Raw genomic sequence first — 21,179 nt, 5'->3', positions numbered from 1 at the left:
AGTTACCGTTTGCAATAAGGCAACAAATAATGGTTAAGCCAACGTTATACCAATTAATATGCAAGTTGTATTCAGCAGAGTTAAGGAAATTTTATGCATGTCTTACATATTATGCCAATGAAAGCAGAAAAATTTGACTTAACAAAAAGAGAAAATAATTTTCATTTCTAAACAGATCTGTTAAGTTTCATGAAATATTTGATCATATTCGGTGCTACCTGTACAGAAATGAATATCTGGTAGACGATTCTAGAACAACCAATACCTGAATGTTTGTACAGCGGTATGAATAACACTTGTTTGGATTTCTTATATAATAGCTGTTACTCGTGACAAAACTTACTCTAAGGATGGGTGAAATATAGGTTAGGAATGTTTTTCTTGAATATCTGTTACAGTAAACTTAAAATATTTAACTGTGACCCAATAAACAATGAGGAAAATTTAGATTTAAATTTCACAGAAATTTTGCTGTGAAACAGTTTCTAGTTAGTATGAATTTTTTTAATTTTTCTAAGAGTATCAAAGTAAGAAAATGATTCAAAAACATCTGACTACAAAAAAATTTCTTATGAGCGTGGACATTTATGTGGTCTTAAACTTGAAAGCTGTGCAAATGATTTACCACACCTTTGACAGATATAAGGTTTCTCTTTAGTGTGAATTCTAATGTGTGTTTTAAGAGCTGGTGATTGTGAAAATGACCTACCACAAGTTTCACAAATAAAAGGTTTCTCATTTGTGTGAATTCTCATGTGTGTTTTAAGAGCTGGTGACTGTGAAAATGATCTACCACATACTTCACAAATAAAAGGTTTCTCATTTGTGTGAATTCTAATATGTGTTTGCAAATTTGATAATTGTGAAAATGATTTACCACAAGTTTCACAAAGAAAAGGTTTCTCATTTGTATGAATTCTTATGTGTGTTTTAAGATTTGCCAACTGCGAAAATAATTTGCCACAGGTAGCACATCGGAAAGGTTTCTCCTTTGTGTGAATTCTTGTATGTCCTTTGAGATGATGAGGGAGTGAAAATGATTTACCACACGTTTCACAGATAAATGGTTTCTCATTAACATGAAGACTCCTGTGGGTGTTGAGATTTGAAATATCTGTAAATGATTTGCCACATGTTTCACAGTTAAAAGGTTTCTCATTAGTGTGAGTACGTTGGTGCTTATTAACATCAGCAGAACGTGAAAAGGATTTACCACAGGTTTCACAGAAAAATGATTTCTCATTGGTGCCAATTGTAAGACTACCAAGAGTTGATGCTTGTGGTAATGATTTATCACACATTTCAAAGTTAAAATGTTTATAATTAGCCACCTTTTTCGTTTTGAAATTATGTGAAAATGATTTTTCACAAATAGATTTATCATTAGCATATACTCTCAGTGTTTTAGAAAATCACCCTTTTGAAAATATTTACTCTAAGTTTTGCAGGTCAAAGCTCAATTTTTCTCTGTATGACATTTAGTGAATTTTAATGTTCTACACTCACCAAAGAAAATGTTCTGTAGGAAGTTTTAAAACCATTTTTCTTTTTCAATAATGAGAAATGACATATCCCTCAAATATTTCACTGAATTCTTTGTTTCATGTATATGTTCTTCAAAATATCTGAAGTTTAACATGTTATTTCATATTCTCAAAATAAAAATAAAAAACTGAATATATATAAATCATCTTATTCAACCAAATAACTCTTCTCTTAGAAACCACACAGCATATCAAGAATAGTTTGCACTAGAGAAAGATGACAAGTTGGTGGAATTCCTTGCTTCTGTATACAAAGCATGAGCAAGCTGAAAGGAGGAAAAAATTATTAGTTTAGATTTAGATAATTATCAAAAATAATGATGACTGCTATATACTTAAGTTACTGTAATTTTTTTTTATTATCCCCCCACATACACAAGTTGCAAAAAAGCTTGCTTTCACCAAAAAGAATTGAACTCTGGTCTCTGAGGTAATGGCAAGCACACTATCTGATGAAAAATATCTGGATACACTTTCATAGCAGATATGGCTATATACATACAACCATAACTCAAATGGTATAAAAGGAAGCACAGTCTTCCAATCTTCAGAGACAAACATTAACAGTAAAATGGGCTATTGTAAAATGTGCTCAATGACTTGCAACACCATCATAGGATGCAATCTTTGCAACAACACAGTTTGGGAAATATTTGTTCTGCTGCAGCTATCTCTATCAACTGTAACTGATGTCAGTGAGAAGTGGAAATGTCATGGAGCAACAACACAATTGTGATGTAGGTGACATAAAATCACAGAGCAGGACCACTGAGTGCTGAAGCAAGTGGCATGGAAAAAACAAAACAAAACACTTGTCTCAGTTGAAACACTCACTACCAAGTTCTGAAATGTCTCTTCAAGCAATGCCAGCCCTGCAACTGTTCATTAGGAGCAAAAGAATGTGGCCAAGCACAAGCCTAAGCAAACGCAATGTCAAATATCAGATGGAGTGGTGTAAAGCTTGCTGCCATTGGACTCTGCAGTAGTGAATATGGATATTCACCATCAGGTGAATGAATATTCACCATCAGGCAGTCGAATAGACAAGTCCACATTTGGACAATGCCAGAATATAATGGATGAATACATATATTGTACATCAATAATTCTACTCCCCAAATATGTGGGTGTAGGAGGTATCATGGTCTGGGACTGTTTTTCGTTTTTTAAGTCCCCCCAGTTCCAGTGAATCTTAATGCTGTGGCCTATAGCTACATTCCAGACAATTCGATCTTTTTGGCAACAATTCAGCAAAGGCCTCCTTTTCTTATCAATATGACAATTACCCCACTACACTTAACACCTGATCTCACTGAAAACTTGTGTGTGTGTGGGGGGGGGGGGGGAGAGTTGGACTGCTGATTATGAATCAGGCCAAATTGCCCAACAGCAACAACACAACTCACCTCACTAATGCTCTTCTGGAAGAATGAAAGGGAATTAGTGCAGTGCAGCAACATACCAAATTCTAGTGGAAAGCCTTTCCAGAAGACTGAAGGCTGTTGTACAGAAAAGGGTGGACTATCTCCATATCAATGTTTTTCATACTGGAGTGAAAGTTGGGATAGGCAAGTGTTTTGCTATTTTTAATTATATTTAAACTGTTGAGAGGTGGTTACAGGGTTGACACTGGGGAGTTCTTTCGCTTGGTTGAACGGCAGGAAGGAATAATGATAAGATGCCATCCCTGGAAGTTACGAAAGGAAACTGTGAGCAAGAGGGTGAGGAGTGATTTCTTTGCATGGAGGGTGATTGAACTGTGGAATGCATTGCCTGATGGAGTGGTGAGAGCAAGAACGGTCAATGAGTTTAAGGAGTAGTATGATAGACTTTGTGTTTCTTAGGGGGGACCTCCCCTCGATGAGTCTTGACAGACTTTATGTTCTTAGGAAGGTCCTCCCACGATGAGTCTTTTGACTCCATGGAGGCCTGAATAATAATAATAATAATAATAATAATAGTACATACTAATGACTATACTACTGAGGATATTAATGCATAATGGTAGTAAGCACTAATATTCAAACATTTCCAATTAGTTTCTTTTATTTAACATAATGAAATATTCAATAATTCATAATTCTGGAATGGATTTAACAACCCTTTTCTCTCTCTGAATTCTTTTCACCTTTCAAGGGATCTCCAAATCCATTACTGACTAATTTTAATTCAGCTAATAATAATAATATAAATGCCAAATCAAAAACTATTAAAAGAGTTATTTCTCTAATTTACTATCACTTCATGAATTACAGCTTGTTGTAGTGGAGAGTTTGTTATAGTGAATTTCTTTTAGCTTTGAACCTATGGGCAAAATGCCTTAAATTTCAATTTATTCACTATTTTTTAATGGGGTGAAGATAAACCAAAGAACTTCAATGCTACCAAAACATAATTTTCCAGCCAGCAAGAAAGATGTCACATTACTTACTCTTACTTTCCATAACTCAGATATCAAAGCATCAAAATATTTCACTTTTTGGGTTGACCTGCACCTCCAGTCTACCCTGGCACAAACACATCTTCAGCCATAGTTTCTACAGCTACTAAAAACTGGTATTTCCACACAAGGAACTACTTTTCATCTGTACAATTGCTAACATTGAATAAATCCTGAATCAACTGAAACATTTAACACTATTTGCACATTTCTGGTGGTGAATTCAACACTTCACTAGCACTACATGATGCTATTTAGAAGAGGGCAATTAGATTAATTGATAACCCCTCTCCCCTCATAGCCATTCTGTTTCCAACTTATGAATAGAAAAAATAAAATAAAATAAAAGCAATGAGTCATGCAAAAGATTTTTGAGTGGCTATGCCATCTTAATGGATGAATACATATATTGTATATCAATAATGATGCAACATAGAAGATGTGTCAACTGCTTACTGGCCTGAGTGGTCAAGTGGACAACATGTTTACTCTCCAACTTACAGGGTGTGAATTTGAATACCACACATCACAGATGCTCATTATTTCTTCAAGCATCCCCTATTCATTAGCACTAGTTAAAGACTCATTATGAGAGGCCCATACACTGTTATGCCTCCTATATTACCTCTCCATGAATTTATTCACTGATCAAGCACTCACAAGCATCTCTGGCAACCCACCTTCCCAAGCAAAGTCTAGTCCTTACACCCTTACTAACAACACTCTTACTCAATTTCTTGGGGTAAGTGACTCCAGGAAATTCAGGAAATTGTGTAAGAGTGTGACCCCCCTCTCTATTTCTGTATTGCATTGAAAAAAAGGTCTTCTGTGTCAATTCTATAAAACTCCTTTAATAACATGTTTCTACTATAGTCCTCTTTTTTCTTGCCTTTGTAACCCACAGACCTTCAATATATCCTTGGAAGGAGTATCCCACAGAGATGTCATATTCTTGCTCACTAACTTTAGATCCTCTCCACCACTTCCACATCTCCAAGGTGACCAGAGATCTGTACACAATGATCTAGATAAACCTTGTAAAGAAGAATAACAACTTCCCTATCCCTGTTTGTTGTTTTTAACATCAAATTCATCTGATGAGCTATTATGGCCACCTTTATAATAAGTCATCACTCTAAACTTCAACTTCCTGTCCCCAATCATGCTCAAATCCATTGCCTCATCAGTTTAATGCAGTGCATTCTATAGCACACAGTATGTAATCCTTTCTTCCCAAAGTGCAGGACCATACACTTTGCCACATTAAAATAGCAGCTGCTATCCTCTATCCATATTATTTAAGGCATACTGCAGGATCACCTTCAGTGATCATAGTTCCTTCCAGTTTTGCACACTGGCAAACAACTGGACATTTTTTCCTTAAAAACATTACTATACCATTGATGTACAAATTAAACAGCAGTAATAAAAGTAGAGCACAATGATACACCACTTGTCACCTGCTTTCTACTAGATTCACTTTCCCCATACACTATTGCCGGCCTGGTTGGCCAAGTGGTTAGCGTATCCGCTCTCCAGCCAAAAGGCTGCAGGTTCAAATCTCGCCATGGGCATGGATGTTTGTGATCATCTGTAAAAAATACTAGTGGTGGTGGTTGGCGGTAGATGGCATTGGTGTAGTTGTGGTTTGTTGTAGTTGGTGGATTGAGACAGAGAACTGTAGAGTAGGAGCCCTCCCTTGATGAGTCCTTGGACTCCCTGGAGGTGTCACGTAATAATAATAATATTCCTTGTGGTATGTCCAACAGCCATCCTCTTATTTACATCACCCTCCATTCACCATTTGCTCGAATTATGTAAGAAAGTTCCATGTAGTATCTTGTTGAATGCTTTCACTAATCCAGCAACATTACTGTGTATCCATTTCCTTTATCCAAATTAGTTATCACTTTATCATAAAAAGTTAGCAGATTACTAAGGCAAGAACCACTCTTCAATTTCAATCCATGATACCATCTACAGAACATACATTCTTGTCCACCATTTCCTGAATTTTGCCTTTTACAAACTTCTCCACTACTTTAACCACCACCACCACTCCTGTAGTGGTGGTATCTAAATTGCGACCTTTGTCACAGAGTCTCCTTTATGTAATGGAAAACTATTTTGCCCTCTTTCCACTCTCTTTGCAGCTTTCCAAGTGTGAGACTTAAAAATTAAACAGCTTGGACAGAGGATTTGCCAATTCTCTTGCACATTCTCATAATACATGGACTGATATCATACCGTGGCCATTATTTGCATTAAGGTTCTGTGCTACCCTAAGGAACTTCAATTCATCCACTGTTATTCTTACATCAGTCAATGTCATGTCTGGCATAGCAACATCTCCACTTGCATGGTATTCTCTTTCAAAATGATCACTCAGTAACTATTTTGTTTGCTTCTATTACCTCTTTACCATAACGATTATTTATTTTACTCATTTTTACTTCAAAAGAATTGGGTTTTCTTTGGCCTACTCGACCAACTTTCTCCCATAATCTGCTTCTGCTTTCTTTATCATAAAGGTTGTCCTTCTTGAGTCTGCTTTATACTGCTCATGAACTTACTGATCATCTTTCTCTTTATATATCATCCAGAACTTTTTCTGCAATAATAAATTTAGTTTAATCCTTTATCCAAGTGTGAGCAAACAAAGTTTGCACCTGAAAGTATATTCAGGACTGGGGTAAGGTGGTACAACACAGGGCAACTAGTTGCAAAGGTAGAGCAAGCTAACATCACTCCTATCTCAGTATCTCCCATAATGCAAAACACATCTCCTTGTGGATATGTATAATGTTATGCATTAAGGGAAGGGCCACTACCCAGACTAGTTTTGACCTTTATTGAGGTCTCTTCAGTGGGAGCCAGGCCCAAGTGGAGATACTAGGCAGAAGCATTAGCAAGGTCATCTCTGCTTATAGGAGTTGCCAAACGGTGTGCCACCTTTTTATTAAATTACTCTGAATTTAGAGAAAGATGTTGAAAGTTTATTTTTCACTTGGTTAGACTATAATAAATTAGTTTAATTCTTTATTCAAGTGTGAGCAAACAAAGTTTACGCCTGAAAGTATATTCAGGACTGGGGTTATTTCTCTAAATCCAGAGTAATTTAATAAAAAGGTGGCACACCATTTTGTCCAAAGTGTTCAAAGAGACTTTCTCTCTCCGCCCTCTGGTGACACTCCTTCAGGGAAAGAAAGTTCTTTGTCACAAAAACCATATTGTGACCTTGTGAATAATTCTTTTATAATTCCATTCCATGGTCTAATTTATAAAAAACATTCTTAGGTTTTTTCCAGTAAGCTATTATACTTGAAAAAAACCTAAGAATGTTTTTTTCAAATGCAAACTTCAAGATGTCTTGTGTCGGAAATCATTTTCATTTTTGCTTGTAAACTTAAACCCTCCTTAGCAAGTTCTCGTTCTTTTTAAAATTTTCTTTTTATTGCACAAAATACACAATCTGAGGCAAATCCAAGAATCATGTATGATCCACATATTATATGCACTGGCAACTTATATTCAATGCAAATGTGTGCTGGCATGTATTCTATAAAACAGTACAAATATCATTTCATTAGATCTTCCATCAGTCTTCATTTCTACATTTTAATTTATATTTGCATCTGCTGTAGAAATTCTTAAAGGCTGATTGCACCATTAACCTGGCTGTTTAGTGAAACTCTTGCAACGGAGCAAGGTTTGCGAGGTGTGGAAAGAAGGTAAGGTAGTACCATAGATAAGGGTGGTAGTAGAATGGAGGTAACAAACTATAGACTGGTTTGTATTTCTTCTGTGGCTAAGATTTTGGAAAAATTAGTAAGAGCTCATATACAGAATTGAGAGATGAAAGCAATATCATTTATGCAGGCCAGTATGGATTTCTTTAGGGTACTCTTGTTTTAGTAATCTGGTTACCTTTTAAAACAGAGTAGCCAGAGCAGTGATGCATACACTGATATTTTTGGATTTCTGAAAGGAATATAACAGGATGATGCATGACAAATTAGTATTTATGATGCAGCATAAGGGTTTAGATATCAGATTAGTGGATTAGTAACTGGCTTTCTAATGATTTTTCAGAGTTGTATATGGAGGTGGGGAGAAGTATCCCAGAGGGCAGGTTACAAGTGGATTCCAGGGTTTGGTATGGGCCCATTACCGATGATAGTGTCATTAGATTATAGGGAGATATTCAGTTGTCTGCAGATGACGTTTTTCCATGGAGAGTGGTAAAAGCATGGAATGTATTGCCTAAGAAGGGAGTGGTGAGAGTGCAAATGGTGGATGAGTTTGAGGAGTGGTATGATAGACATTGCATTGTTTAAGGTTGCCTTCCTATGATGAGTCTTATGATTCTAAGGAAGTCAGGAACAATAATAATAATGGAACACTAGTATATTATAAAAATTATGACTCCAAGTTACATAATTCTAATTTTTTCAATACTTCCAAGAGTATGTTAGTTAACTTCAATGAAGATATCTTCAAATAGTCTAATTATTGTGTTCAATAACTTGCAAGTTTATTGTTCATTACTGATGTTAACATTATTTAAAGTTTTTGGACCATGAGTCCTCTTAATGCTTATTGGTACTTTAGCAATCTGAATGTTCCAAGTGCAGGTAAACTTCAACTAAATGTCATCTAGTACAATCATGCAGAACAAAGGAAAAATTCAAATCCCACTGTATATGGATGTTTGTGTAAGTCTTCAGGTAGTAGATGATTTTTGTCATCCAGTGTGAGGTCATCCCGATACTTAAGGATATATTAACCTTTAGTTTAGAATAGGTTTACTAGATTAACTGCTCATCTACCAATGGCAATAATGTATTACAGGTTTGTGGTCCTTAATGGATGAGATGAGCATATACCTACATATATATGTATATATCAAAAATTCCACATTTGACACCCATAGACATCGTAAGGTCACTCCACTGGGTTTTGGGAGTGAAGCAACCCTATCACTTCTTCTGCTACAAGAAGTTGTAGGGTCACAGATGTCCTTTCCACACAGAATTAGCAGGTCAATCACAAACATCCTTGCCCATAGTGGGATTCGAACCCACAGCCTCTTGGCTGGAGAGCAGATAAACTAACCACTTGGCCAACTATGCTGGCTAAACATACTTGTACATATAAATATATATATATATATAAATTTATATATATATAACTTTTCAGTAGTCATTATGTGAATGTTTATAAATAATGTCTTGCATATACAGATTGACAGCATTCTAAGATAAATTTGTCCTACACTGAAATTTAAAGTTAAAAAAAGAAAAAAAAAAAGCAAATGTTTTCCAGTTTTTGTCTATAAAAAATCTCCAGGTGAAAGCAATATAAGTTCTACATGAATATATCCTTAAGTAATTCATTTTTAATACTAAAATAATTATTCAAATGATTATGCTTTAACTTGGTAAAATTGCCAAATAAAGAAATCTGTGAAAATGGTAAACATAAGAAAAATATAATTACAGGAGGTGCCAGAATGAAATTTCTTGTTTGACTTACATTTACAGAATTTATAGTACAAAACTCATGATGTGGTTATGGGTTAATTACATTTTTGTATATAAGAAACAACTATTAATTAGGTAATCCATGGTATCTGAAAACCTATCAAGGGAAGAGTTGAGTTTTCAGACACCATGGAGTACAAAAACTTATCAAGAGAGGCATATTCATTTCACACTAACACACTTCACCTCTCTTTAGAGGCATTCAGTGTCAATGCACTTGCCACTTGTCAGGCAACATACTCTACTTATTCACTGCTTTACAAAGAGAAAAATCTGCTCTTTGCTCTCTATTAACCATACTCAATGACAACCCTTCATTTATTCCCCCTCTTACCATCTTAATCACCCTGAAGTAATTATGGCAGTTATTTTTTATTGCTTTTTATAACTTTGCATCATCAGCAGGAAACCATGCATCTTTCTTCATAGTATTCTTAATATACAAGTTATTATATTGAACTTACATGAAAGTTAGGACCAATCTCAGAATGCCTTGCAAATGAATTTCTTTTCGGTCAATTGAGTGTTCATTTTTTTCAGTTTTATGGAAGGAAGTTTCCAGGAAAAAGAATTCCTGCTACCCATATATAAAATTGGTTAAACTCACTTCAGATGAAAGTCCTTATGAAGATTTTTTTTTAATGTTTTGAGAGAGAGAGATGCATTTGAACTCGAGTCTTTTCAAACCAAAGGACTCCATCATTAACTGAGTCACAGAGGTTCTAAATCTACAAATTAAATACTCAAATCAGATGAAATACACAAATATAAAAATTAAATACTCAAATCAAATCCATGTCACAAGGTAATATAATAATTTATATAAAGTGTACATGTATATAATTTCATCATTAGATAGAAGACAGCCTGAAGTATTAATGACAATTTTTGAGGAGTCAAACTGGTTATTAATACATATTTTTCTTATTCAATACACATTTAATGTGTAGTGTAGTGTAGTATTCTGTCAAAGGCTTTTCAAAGTCCATTAATTTCACTATGTAGCTATTGTGTTTATGAACTCATCTGTAACTATAATTAATAGAGACCTTCAGAGACTCAGGGACTCATAGAGGGAGGTCGCATATCACCTACACTAGCTGTCTTGCCATTTTGTGAATTCATTCAAACTACCTGAACTCACAACTTCCAAAGGCAATCCATATCAATCATGCACTACTCTATAAGAGAAAAATCTAACTCTCACCCAGTTCTTCACTGCATTTCATTCTCCATTCACCTTTCATGGATGCCCAGTTATCCTTTCCCCACCCTTCATAAAATGAGAAATTTCATTTACTCGTATCCTGTATGGCCCTTTCAGAAATTTATAAGTCTTCTGCTCTAGTGTCTGCAGTCCACAAATTCTCAATCTGTCTTCATAATATGTATTCCACAATCCTGATATCATCTTTATCACTCTCCTTTGTAATCTCTCTCTCTCTCTCTCTCCACTTTATCAACATTACCATGCAAACTATCACAATCAAACAAAATCATAATTCCCATAGTCGAATCTTATTATCTATCCATAACTAAATTCTGTTCTAAACAAAAATAACTAACCACTACTCCAGAAATACTAACTGGCCTATAATTTGCTAGCTCCACTTTGGCACTTAACTGGTTCAATGGGATTATCTACCTTATACTCTGTTTACATTCCTTAGCTGCTGTGTCCGAGTTACAACTCAAACAACATCTTTAACATGTCCATTTTGTTATTCTCTCTTTTACTTGTTACATAACAGAAGAACTCCTTATGATTTCCTTTAGCATACCGTAATTCTCTTATAATCCTCTTTGATTTTCCTTAAAATACTTGTGACTTTTCTCGCCTGAACTATATACTGCTGAAGTTATAGCTTTTCCTTTTCATTATAATTCCTCCATATCAGCTTCCAGTTCATGCAGGTCTTCCTATTTACTTTATTCACAGGAATTACTTACAGTTGTAGCTACGGCAACATAACATATGTCTGAAATGATATTGAGAATGCTGTGTTGATATCTTCTTCTACTGATGATGAAATCCATAAGATCACTGTTAAAATAGCAGACATTACAATTGTGAATGTATATAAACCACCTGCAACTGTTTGGCCAAATGATGTTCTACAGACATACTCCCACCGAACGGTATACTCTGGGGACTTCAACAGTCAATATACTTCTTGGAAATACGATTGGAATGATCAAAACGGGGAAATATTAGCTGAATGGGCAGATCAACACTGTCTCCACTTAGTTTTTGATGCCAAGGAAAAAGGCACCTTTAAATCAAGAGCCTGGAATACAGAATATAACCTAGATTTCACATTCGTCTCCACTGATAGTGAAAATCAACCTCTACAGACTTTCAGACATATTCTTGAGGTTTTTCCAAATAGCCAGCACCGTCCCATCTTTATGGAATTAGGAGCCCAAATATTTGGGCTCCTAATTCCATTCAATGATGTTATCATTGAAAAAATTCAATGATAACATCATTTCCTAGACCAAGATGGAATTTCCAAAAAAACTGACTGGGAAAATTTCACTGAGGATCTAGACGTACGCCTTAGAAGAATTCCCCCAACTCACAAAAACTATACACGGTTCACTGGAGTAGTTATAGCGGTAGCAAAAATATACATTCCTCGAGGAATGTGTATTTTTGAAAAGAAATTTCGAAAAGAATATGTGCCTGGATGGACCAATGAAAGCGAATTCCTGTATCGGAAATTCCTTGAAAGTATGGATCCCGAGATAGGAGAAGAACTGCTCCATAGTCTCAACGCTGCTCATAGGGAAAAGTGGATTCAAATAACTGAAAACATAGATTTCACACACTCTAGCAGAAAAGCCTGGTTGCCTCCCTATCCCAAAGAAATCTCGTTTTGTTCGATTCAAATCAGATAGCTGCTTGTATTGTTTCGCTTTCTAGAACTCTGACAGATAACGAACATACTCTGTAACTCAAAAGAATTGACAATTCTCTTTGCCTTTTTCCCATGAGGAAATATCCTTGGAATTTCAAAATATCAAAACGGGGAAGGCTCTGGATTTGATAATATTCATAATAAATTCCTGATATACTGTGAACCTTATGCAAGATTGTGGCTGGCTAAGTTCTTTAATGATATACTTGAAAGTGGCTGTGTTCCTAAAGAATTTAAAAGGGCAAAATTCATTGTTGTGTTAAAACCAGGTAAGCCAGCAGACAGAACTGAAGGCTATCGCCCCATAGCCCTTTTAAATGCAACCTACAAATTGTTGGAGAGACTATTCAATAGGATCAGTGAGAAAATTTTAGAAAGTGTTCCAATAGAACAAGCAGAGTTCAGAAGAGATCACCGCTGCACAGATCAAGTTCTCAGCTTAACAACTTACATTGAAGCAAGATTTCAAAGATGCCTGCAGACTACTGCAGTCTTTATTGACTTAACAGCAGCTTATGATACTGTTTGGAGGGAGGGACTCGTATATAAATTTCTTAAGGTCATCCCATGTAAAATATTGGGTCATCTCCAAAACAAATTACTATGTGATCAATATTTCAGGGTAGTCACCAGAGGATGCATCAGTAAACAGGTTGCTTAAGAATGGATTACCTCAGGGCTTGGTGCTCACTCCACTGCTTTTAAGCCTTTACATCATAGATATTCCTGAAACAGCCAGCAGGAAGTTTGCTTATGTAGATGATCTAGCTTTGCTGATCAGCGCAAATCTATAAAATAAGAACTGAAGAAATATTGACAAATGATCTGTCGGTTTATGGCAGTTCTATAAAAAATGGAGATTAACACCAAATTCTGGTAAAACCAAATGTTCTTGCTTTCACCTCAATAATAGGCTTGTAAATCAAAAACTAGAGATATATGCTGATGGAACATTAATTGCGTTTAATCCGACACCTAAATATCTGGGAATAACTCTGTCATAAACAGCATATGATTAATATCGCTGCTAAAGTTCACACCAGAAAAAACATAGTTCAGAAGCTTTGTGGTACAATATGGGGCTCAAGTGCCACAACTCTGCAGTGCACCGCCATGGGTTTACAGTGCAGCAGAGTATGGTGCACTGTATGGTGTCTCAATAGTTACTATGTCAATAAACTAGATGCTCAACTTAACTCCACTCTATGTTTAATAACAAGTTGCATTAGGAGTACACCCTTACAATGGCTCTCGACGTTGAGCAATATTGCTACTCCGGAACTGCAACGACAGGAAACCTTGCTTCGTGAATATACACCCACTGTCCAAAAAGGAACCGAACTTTTCGAAAATAGAAGAAACTATTGGCGCAACCTGTTGTATCTTTTTTGTTGTCGAAAGCGGCAACCTTCATTAGTGTTGTGTCAACAATCGTTACTGGTGATAGAACGTGGTGTTTTGAGTATGAGCCTGAAACAAAGCTCCAGAGTGCTGAGTGGAGACCACCAGAAGAGGGGCATCAAATGCTGATTTATTTCTATGATTCCAAGGGCATTATCCACAAAGAATTCATTCTGCCTGGCCAAATGGTCAATGGTTAGTTTTATCTCGAAGTTTTGAAGCAATTGATAGTGAGAATTCGATGCGTACGGCATGAATATCGTGATGCAGGCCGCTGGTCAGTTTTGCATGATAATGCACCATTTCATCTTTTGAACATTGTGAGACAGTTTTTGAGCAAAAACCAAGTTTGTGTGTTGGATCACTCGCTGTATTCACCTGATTTAGCACTCTGTGACTTCTTTCTCTTCCTTGACTTCATTTGCCGATGAAAGGAAAGCGATACAACACCATTGAAAATATTCAAGCAGCAGTAACCACGACCCTAAACAGTATCCCAAAAACTGATAGAAAAAACTCATTTAACGAATTAATTGACCATGTCAAATGCTGTATCAAAGCTGAGGGAGAGTATATTGATTGAAATAAATGATTTGAATAATTATAATTGGTGTGTTTGGCCTTTATATATATATATTTATAATTATAATTGGCCTCTGTTTTATTTTCTATCAAAAGTTCGGTCTGTTTTTGGACAGAGGGTGTAAAAGAATTTTAAATAACCAAAACCTCCCAATACATGAATTTATTTAGCACCTCCGTAGCACAATTGGAAGAACGACAGTATGTTGCGCCCTTTGATTAGAAAAGGCCTAAGTTCGATTCTCATCATGACAGAAGGAATCTTTATACAGACGTTTTCAATCAAAGGTGAGTTAGCCAATCTCATATGGTGGTAGCAGGGCTTTTTCATCCTGCATACAAACAAATCGGCCTTTCAGAACACGTGCAATTTACAGACAAAAAAAATACTAGTTGTGGTGGTAGTGGTGGTGGGTAGTAGATGGCATTGATGTAGGTGATTGGTAGTAGAGGTTCTGTGTAGTAGTGGATACGGAGTTGTACAGTAGATGTCCTCCCACAATGAGTCTTCGGATTCTTTGGAGGTGTCACGAATAATAATAATAATTCCAGATGCTTTATCTAATAGACTAAAATCCAGAAGACCTGCCATAAAAACCACCCATAATCTTCTTAGCTAGAATGACAGTATGGTAAGTAGGTGGGATATACTGTGGTTCCAAGCAGTATCACCTGAAGTTCGTAATTACATAAACATCTTCCAAAAACCATCTAGATTTGACCTGCCCAGGAATATATGGACGACAGCTAATAGGATTCATACCGGCTATGGTGTATGTGGAGACTTACTTTCAAAGTGGGGTAAGATACCAAATCCCCATTGTCCTTGTGGAGCCGAGACCCAAACCATTCACCATATAGTACAGGAATGTGAGATGATGGCATTCCCAGGTAACTTTAAGGATATCTTTGCCCTATCCCCAGAGGCGATCAATTGGAAACGTTCAAGCAGCAGCAGTAATTCAGACCTCCATGGAGTCACAAGACTCATCATGGGAGACCCATCCTAGAAAACACAGTCTATCGTACCACTCTTTCAACTCACGACTGTTCATGCTTTCAACACTTTATCAGGCAATACATTCCACGGTTCACCCATCCTCCATGCAAAAAAACTACCCTCTTGCTCAACAGGGGGAAGGAGCGAGGACAAGGGGATGGCCCCCTTGTCCTCACTCCTTTCCCCTGTTCCACTAAGTGAAAGAACTCCCCGGTGTCAACCATGTAACTACCTCTCAACAGTTTAAAGTCTTAATTATATCACCTCTCCTTCCATCTACCAAACTCTGCAGTCAGTCCACATTCCTTCAGCCTATCTTCATAACTAACATTGTACAGTCCAGATACTATCTTTGTTATCTACCTCTGCACTGTTTCCATGGTTAATTTATCTCCTTCAAATCTTGAGGACCAAATTTGAGAACAATACTCCAAGTGTGGACTGATCAGGACTTTATACAATGAAAACAACTCATCTCTGCAGGTGAGCATCCTTCTCAGTATTGCAGCAATCCTGAGTTGCCTTCACCACCTTTGCAATATGTTCCCTGAATTTCAGGTTTCTATCACTCATCAGCCCCAGATCCAGTTTATTCAAATCCTCTTGCACGGCTATCACATCTGAACTATTACTAATAACCCATCCCAGCTTCACATCATCTACAAACAACTGAATATCTCCCTGCAATCCATTAATAATGTCATTGATATAAAGGTTAGACAATACAGGTCCCAGTAGCCCTGTGGGCCCCCCACTTGTAACCTTCTACCTCCAGGTTACTGCTCCCCCATATACAACTCTCTGAAACTCATTAGATAGCCAATCCTGAATCCAGTTCACTAACACATCTAAACCCATGTGCTGCAACTTAAATAATGGCTTATCATCTGATACCTTGTCAACTGCCTTAGTAATATATATATATATATATATATATATATAAAAGAATATTTTAAATGCTAAGAGGATAAACTGATAATACTCAGTATTACTGATGTCTTTTCTTCCAACATATTACTTCAAATTTTACTATCTTAAGGCCCCCTCTACTTTACTGCTTTGTATTTCCCCACACATATCCATTCCTTAAAAAACTTCCATACTTGACAATTTCACATGTCGTAACGTAATGATTGCTCTCTCTCTCTCTCTGTTCTGCTTTCATTATTAATACTCTTTAATTAATTTAAACAATACTCATTAATTAATTTTCAAAATATAACAAACTCTTCAGCTGTCAGCCTGGCCACACTCATGCCAACAAGTTTTGGACAATTTGTTCACTGAAAACTAATACCATAAAAAAATTCATTTTTTTTCCTAATACCTCTAGCATTAATGAACAAACATAAGAACCTCCTCAGACTTAGAGATAATCTAATTTTTTAGTGTCCTCTGATGTAACAATTGGCTTTCTATTTTATTCCAGCAAAAACTCACTATCAATATAGAATGTACTTGATCAAATTGATGTTCAGAGTTGTCCTTGCCATGCACTACCAACTCATGATAACTCATGCTATTATTATTGCATTTCTCTCCAAGTCACATTTGTCTGACACCGGTTGAATTCCCTGATTAGGGGCTTTCGGTAATTTAATGCAGCTGGCTTGCCATTTGTCTGCTGCATTCCTCTGGGAGCAAGTTTTTTTTTTTTTTAATTTTTTTTATTTGTGTGTGTACACATGTGTTTATAGGGCTGATATGTCTGTTTGTGGTACGAAAAACTTACGATTCTGGGAGAGAAAAATCCTACCACCTTTGTATAAGACCAGCTAACTCACCTTAGTTGAAAAGACCTGAAAAGGGTTATTTGCATTCTGGATGTGATTCAAATCCAGGTTTTTCTAAAGGGGTGTGTCTATACTGAGTTGTTATGAAAGCTCATGCTACTGCATTTACTCTCACCAGAAGTATATTCTTTATGAAAAACCTCTTCAACATTCACATTAGCAGCTTGTTTCCCTAACTACTCTTCATTAAATTAACAGTGACTATAAATTGCTTAATACCAAACCCATTTGACTGGAAATTATCTTTCTGATATAAATCCTTCCCTCAGAATCATTTTATGCCAAAACCATATCGTCTACATAATTATATATTGAATCAGTAGAAATCACAACCTTTCTCGATTCATTATCTTGTATACTCTATATATGCATAATCTTACTACTCATGCTGTTCAGTTTCGCTGTTTCTTACAATTCTTTCATACTCTCTCTCTGATGCCCAATTTATCATCTATTAGAATATGACACTAGTAATGCAATTATCTCTTTCATAGGGCTGGCTCTACTGTCGGTGCAAGACGTGTATTTGCACAAGGCGACAAGTTTTTTGGGGCGGTAAAATTGGCATAAACTATACGAAAAACAAGGAGGGTGATGGGCGGCAAAATACGCTACTGTACGGGGCGAAAAAATTCCTAGGGGTGGCCCTTTCACAAGCGAAAGTGATGAGTAACAGATTACCGTGTAGTAATAAATTACCTTGTTCTCTTTTTTATATAAAGGTATGCTCTATTTGTTTATCAGTAGTTGTTTTGTTTCAAAATATTTTGACATCTGCAGTAAATGCCCGAAAAAAAAAAAAAAAAAAAACATTTGTAACTAATATCCTTTGGAAAACTATACACATGTTAAGTTAAAAACCATTACTTTTAAACTTCATCGATTCTGCTATGCCGATACATAAAAAAAAAAAAAAGTGTTTCGTTTCATTCGCATAATTTCATTTTTAACGAAGAGAGAATGCTTATGAAATGAGTCATGCCATTTGTACTGCATTTAATAGAAATTTATTAGTTAACGCTTATAGTAATATAGTCCAGTAGTAATCTGCATGACCATCGCTTGAACACGACGCCTACGTTCTAAAGCCAAACTAAAGAAACAGTGTGATTTCCGCTAGTAATTCTCAATTAATAAACGAGTCCGCAGAAGTGACAACAGGATGTATTCTAACAGACCCCTTACCCTGAAGTGAGTCACATGGAATGCAACAGCATAGATTGTAATCTGTTGGATGGAATTTTTGACTAAACAAACAAATCAAATAAATATCGGTTGGTGTGCTATCACACAGTCAAAACAAACCAAAGCTGTCCGATTTCATAAATACTGATTAAAATATACACCAAACATTTATTATAAACAATCCATCACCTAACATTTTAACTTGAATATGTGCTATGTTAGAGACACTACAACCCACAGATTAACTACAGTAGAAATGGGTCTCTTCCTTTGGTTCCAGAGGAACCACGAAGGTAATTCACAGTAAAAAGTAACTAGATAACTCACAATGCCCATGGTTATCCATAAAATATAATATTATTTTCTCCACCACTTAGTTTGTTTTACTGCATCAGGCATTCCCAAACCTTTTCAACTGACGCCCACTGCAGAAGTTGTCTTAGCCACTTCATCTCGCTTTCGATATTATTTAATTATTAACAAAAAAAAAAAGTCATAATTTAAAAATATGTGAGATATGAAATTACGGGATGTGTACTTTTTGTGTATGTGTGTGAGAGAGAGAGATGCAAACATATTGAGGAGGAGGCATAAAGCAAAATGCAAACGAAAGATAGAATGAATGAATGTACAGAGAGTGATATTTAAGAAAAATTTGAGGAATTAGAGAAGTTAGAGTGAGGTGTAAAGAAAGAGCGATTGAAGATGTGAAATGGAAAAGTGGAAGAGTAAAGAATTAAGTAGAAGTGGAATTGAGAACACGATAAGAAGGTGGTGGTGGAAGCGGGGAAAGGCAGGACAGACAAACAGTGAAAAGTGAGGAGATGATAGAAAAAAGATGAGTTTGGAATAGCAAGGGAAAAAAGTGTTAGTAAGAGCGGGACGATAGAACTCGAGACAGGAAAGAGAATGAGATGCCAGTATCTGTGAATCAGCGACTGTGAGGAGTACACAACGTATAGAAATTTGATTATTCAAGGTAAGTAGCACAGAATGTTTGATTACGTGTTTGCGAGAAGAAATCGCCTCCGTAGCGCAATTGGAAGAACGACGGCACATTGCGCTCTTCGATTGGAACAGGCCTAAGTTCGATTCTCGTCGCGACGGGAGGAATCTTTATCTGGACGATTTTAATCGAAGGTGAGTTAGCCGATCTCATACGGAGGTAGCAGGGTTTTTTCCCGGAAACTCGGGTTTTTCATCCCGCATACAGACAAATCTGCCCTTCAGAACACATGCAATTTACAGACAAAAAATACTAGTTGTGGTGGTATTGGAGGTGGGCAGTAGATGGCGTTGATGGAGATGATTCGTAGTTGAGGTTCGGTGTAGTGGTTGAGACAGTTGTAGGTGTCCTCCCGCTATGAGTCTTCAGACTCCTTGGAGGTATCAGGAATAATAATAATAATAATAAATCAGCTAACGCCTTTTATTCCCTTATAGGGAGTAGGCGAGGCCTTTTAACCCTATCTAGCTTTTGGAGACTGAGTGGGCAGTTCAATCTCCACCGGTAGCCAATCAGAGATAGCTGGCCTATGTCTATCACTAATTATAGCAGCCACCGATGAAGAGGCTGGCAAACAAGTGCTGCCATCTCTTGGTACCTAACCCTAACAAGATATGTTACTGTCTGACATAATGTGGGTACTACGGTCGATTTTCTTGAGTTTACGGGATGAAAAACCCGAGTTTCCGGGAGGAAAAACCCGTTTGCCCATGCCAGAGATCGACTAACTCGGGAATCGGTCGAAGAAAGGCTTAGAAAAAGTTCCTCCAGTCGGAGACTAGACTTGAACTTAAGTCTGACTTCAAGCGACCAAGCGCAGAGGACGCAAGCGCTACTTCCAATGAGCTACACAGGCCTTTAGGAATAATAATAATAATAATAATAATAATAATAATAATAATAATAATAATAATAATAATAATAATAATAAAAAATGATAGGGCAACTGACTATGATCATTGAGAATAATTGTGGAGAGTATGTAGCAGAAGAATACGAAGGGGAATTGTAAGTGCTTTTCTACATTCTGACAGAATATTTATAAGAAGATTTCAAAAGCTGGAATGTATCTGGTGATAAGGAAAAAATGTTTAATTAAACTGAAATAGTAAGCAGGGGATGGTGATTATAATATCACAGTTCGAAATTTAACAATGGTAATATACAAGGAGCAGTGTCATAAAAACCAAAGAGATAGTTTAAAGTGTCTACTTTATCATCATATGGCACTTTTCAGCATAATCGCTCTCTCTCTCTCTTTTTCAATACATTCTGCCATTCGTAAAAACTGTTTCAAGCCATTGTAATAAAACTTTCATATCTAACCATTTACAAACGTATTATTTGTGCTGCCCATAATTTTCAAAATGAATACTTTCGAGATATGTATTCAACTCAAGAAATGACCAGAAGTCTGGTTGAATGAAGTCTAGGAGAAATGGAGAGTGCTACAAAATTTGAAATCTGATACCCTCATTAGCTGCTAAAGTTCACTAAGTTGTGTAATATCCCCTGGTAGAATAACTTGGCAGAGCTGATTCTCAAATTGTTCCATTTCTAACAGATAAATATGGTTTTTTCCTTCGTGGAAATGCTTTTATCCGCGGAAATCGAAAACATCGACCATTAACCATATTATTTCAAAACTATACCAGTTAGTGTTTAGGATCACAAGATTGAACATTTGCTGTCCTTCTCTCAGCCTTCAAAATAATCATTAGCCATGAGCTCAGCTATCGTCGAAGTACAAGAGTAGAGACTGGC

The 21,179-nt window shown here is 36.3% G+C and overlaps 1 protein-coding gene across 1 annotated transcript in view; it reads right to left on the bottom strand.

Moving 5' to 3' along the window:
• LOC150099204 (uncharacterized) overlaps nucleotides 1-18,806 on the bottom strand; it is a 72,007-nt gene extending 53,201 nt beyond the window's left edge. Inside the window, exons 1-2 of the mRNA XM_090404279.1 lie at nucleotides 18,599-18,806; nucleotides 584-1,810 (exon numbers count right to left, since the gene is read on the bottom strand). Coding sequence (XP_090260405.1) covers nucleotides 584-1,301 — 718 coding nt within the window. The 5' untranslated portion in view covers nucleotides 1,302-1,810; nucleotides 18,599-18,806. The remainder of the gene's footprint in view (nucleotides 1-583; nucleotides 1,811-18,598) is intronic.
• Nucleotides 18,807-21,179: the final 2,373 nt, after the last annotated feature.

This window comes from Typopeltis vanoorti, chromosome 14, assembly GCF_054136105.1.
Source record: "Typopeltis vanoorti isolate ZY-2024b chromosome 14, IOZ_Tvanoo_1.0, whole genome shotgun sequence".
Classification (NCBI taxonomy): Eukaryota; Metazoa; Arthropoda; class Arachnida; order Uropygi; family Thelyphonidae; genus Typopeltis; species Typopeltis vanoorti.
Note: the sequence above shows the minus strand (reverse complement) of the source record. Positions and strands in the feature narration are given on the sequence as shown.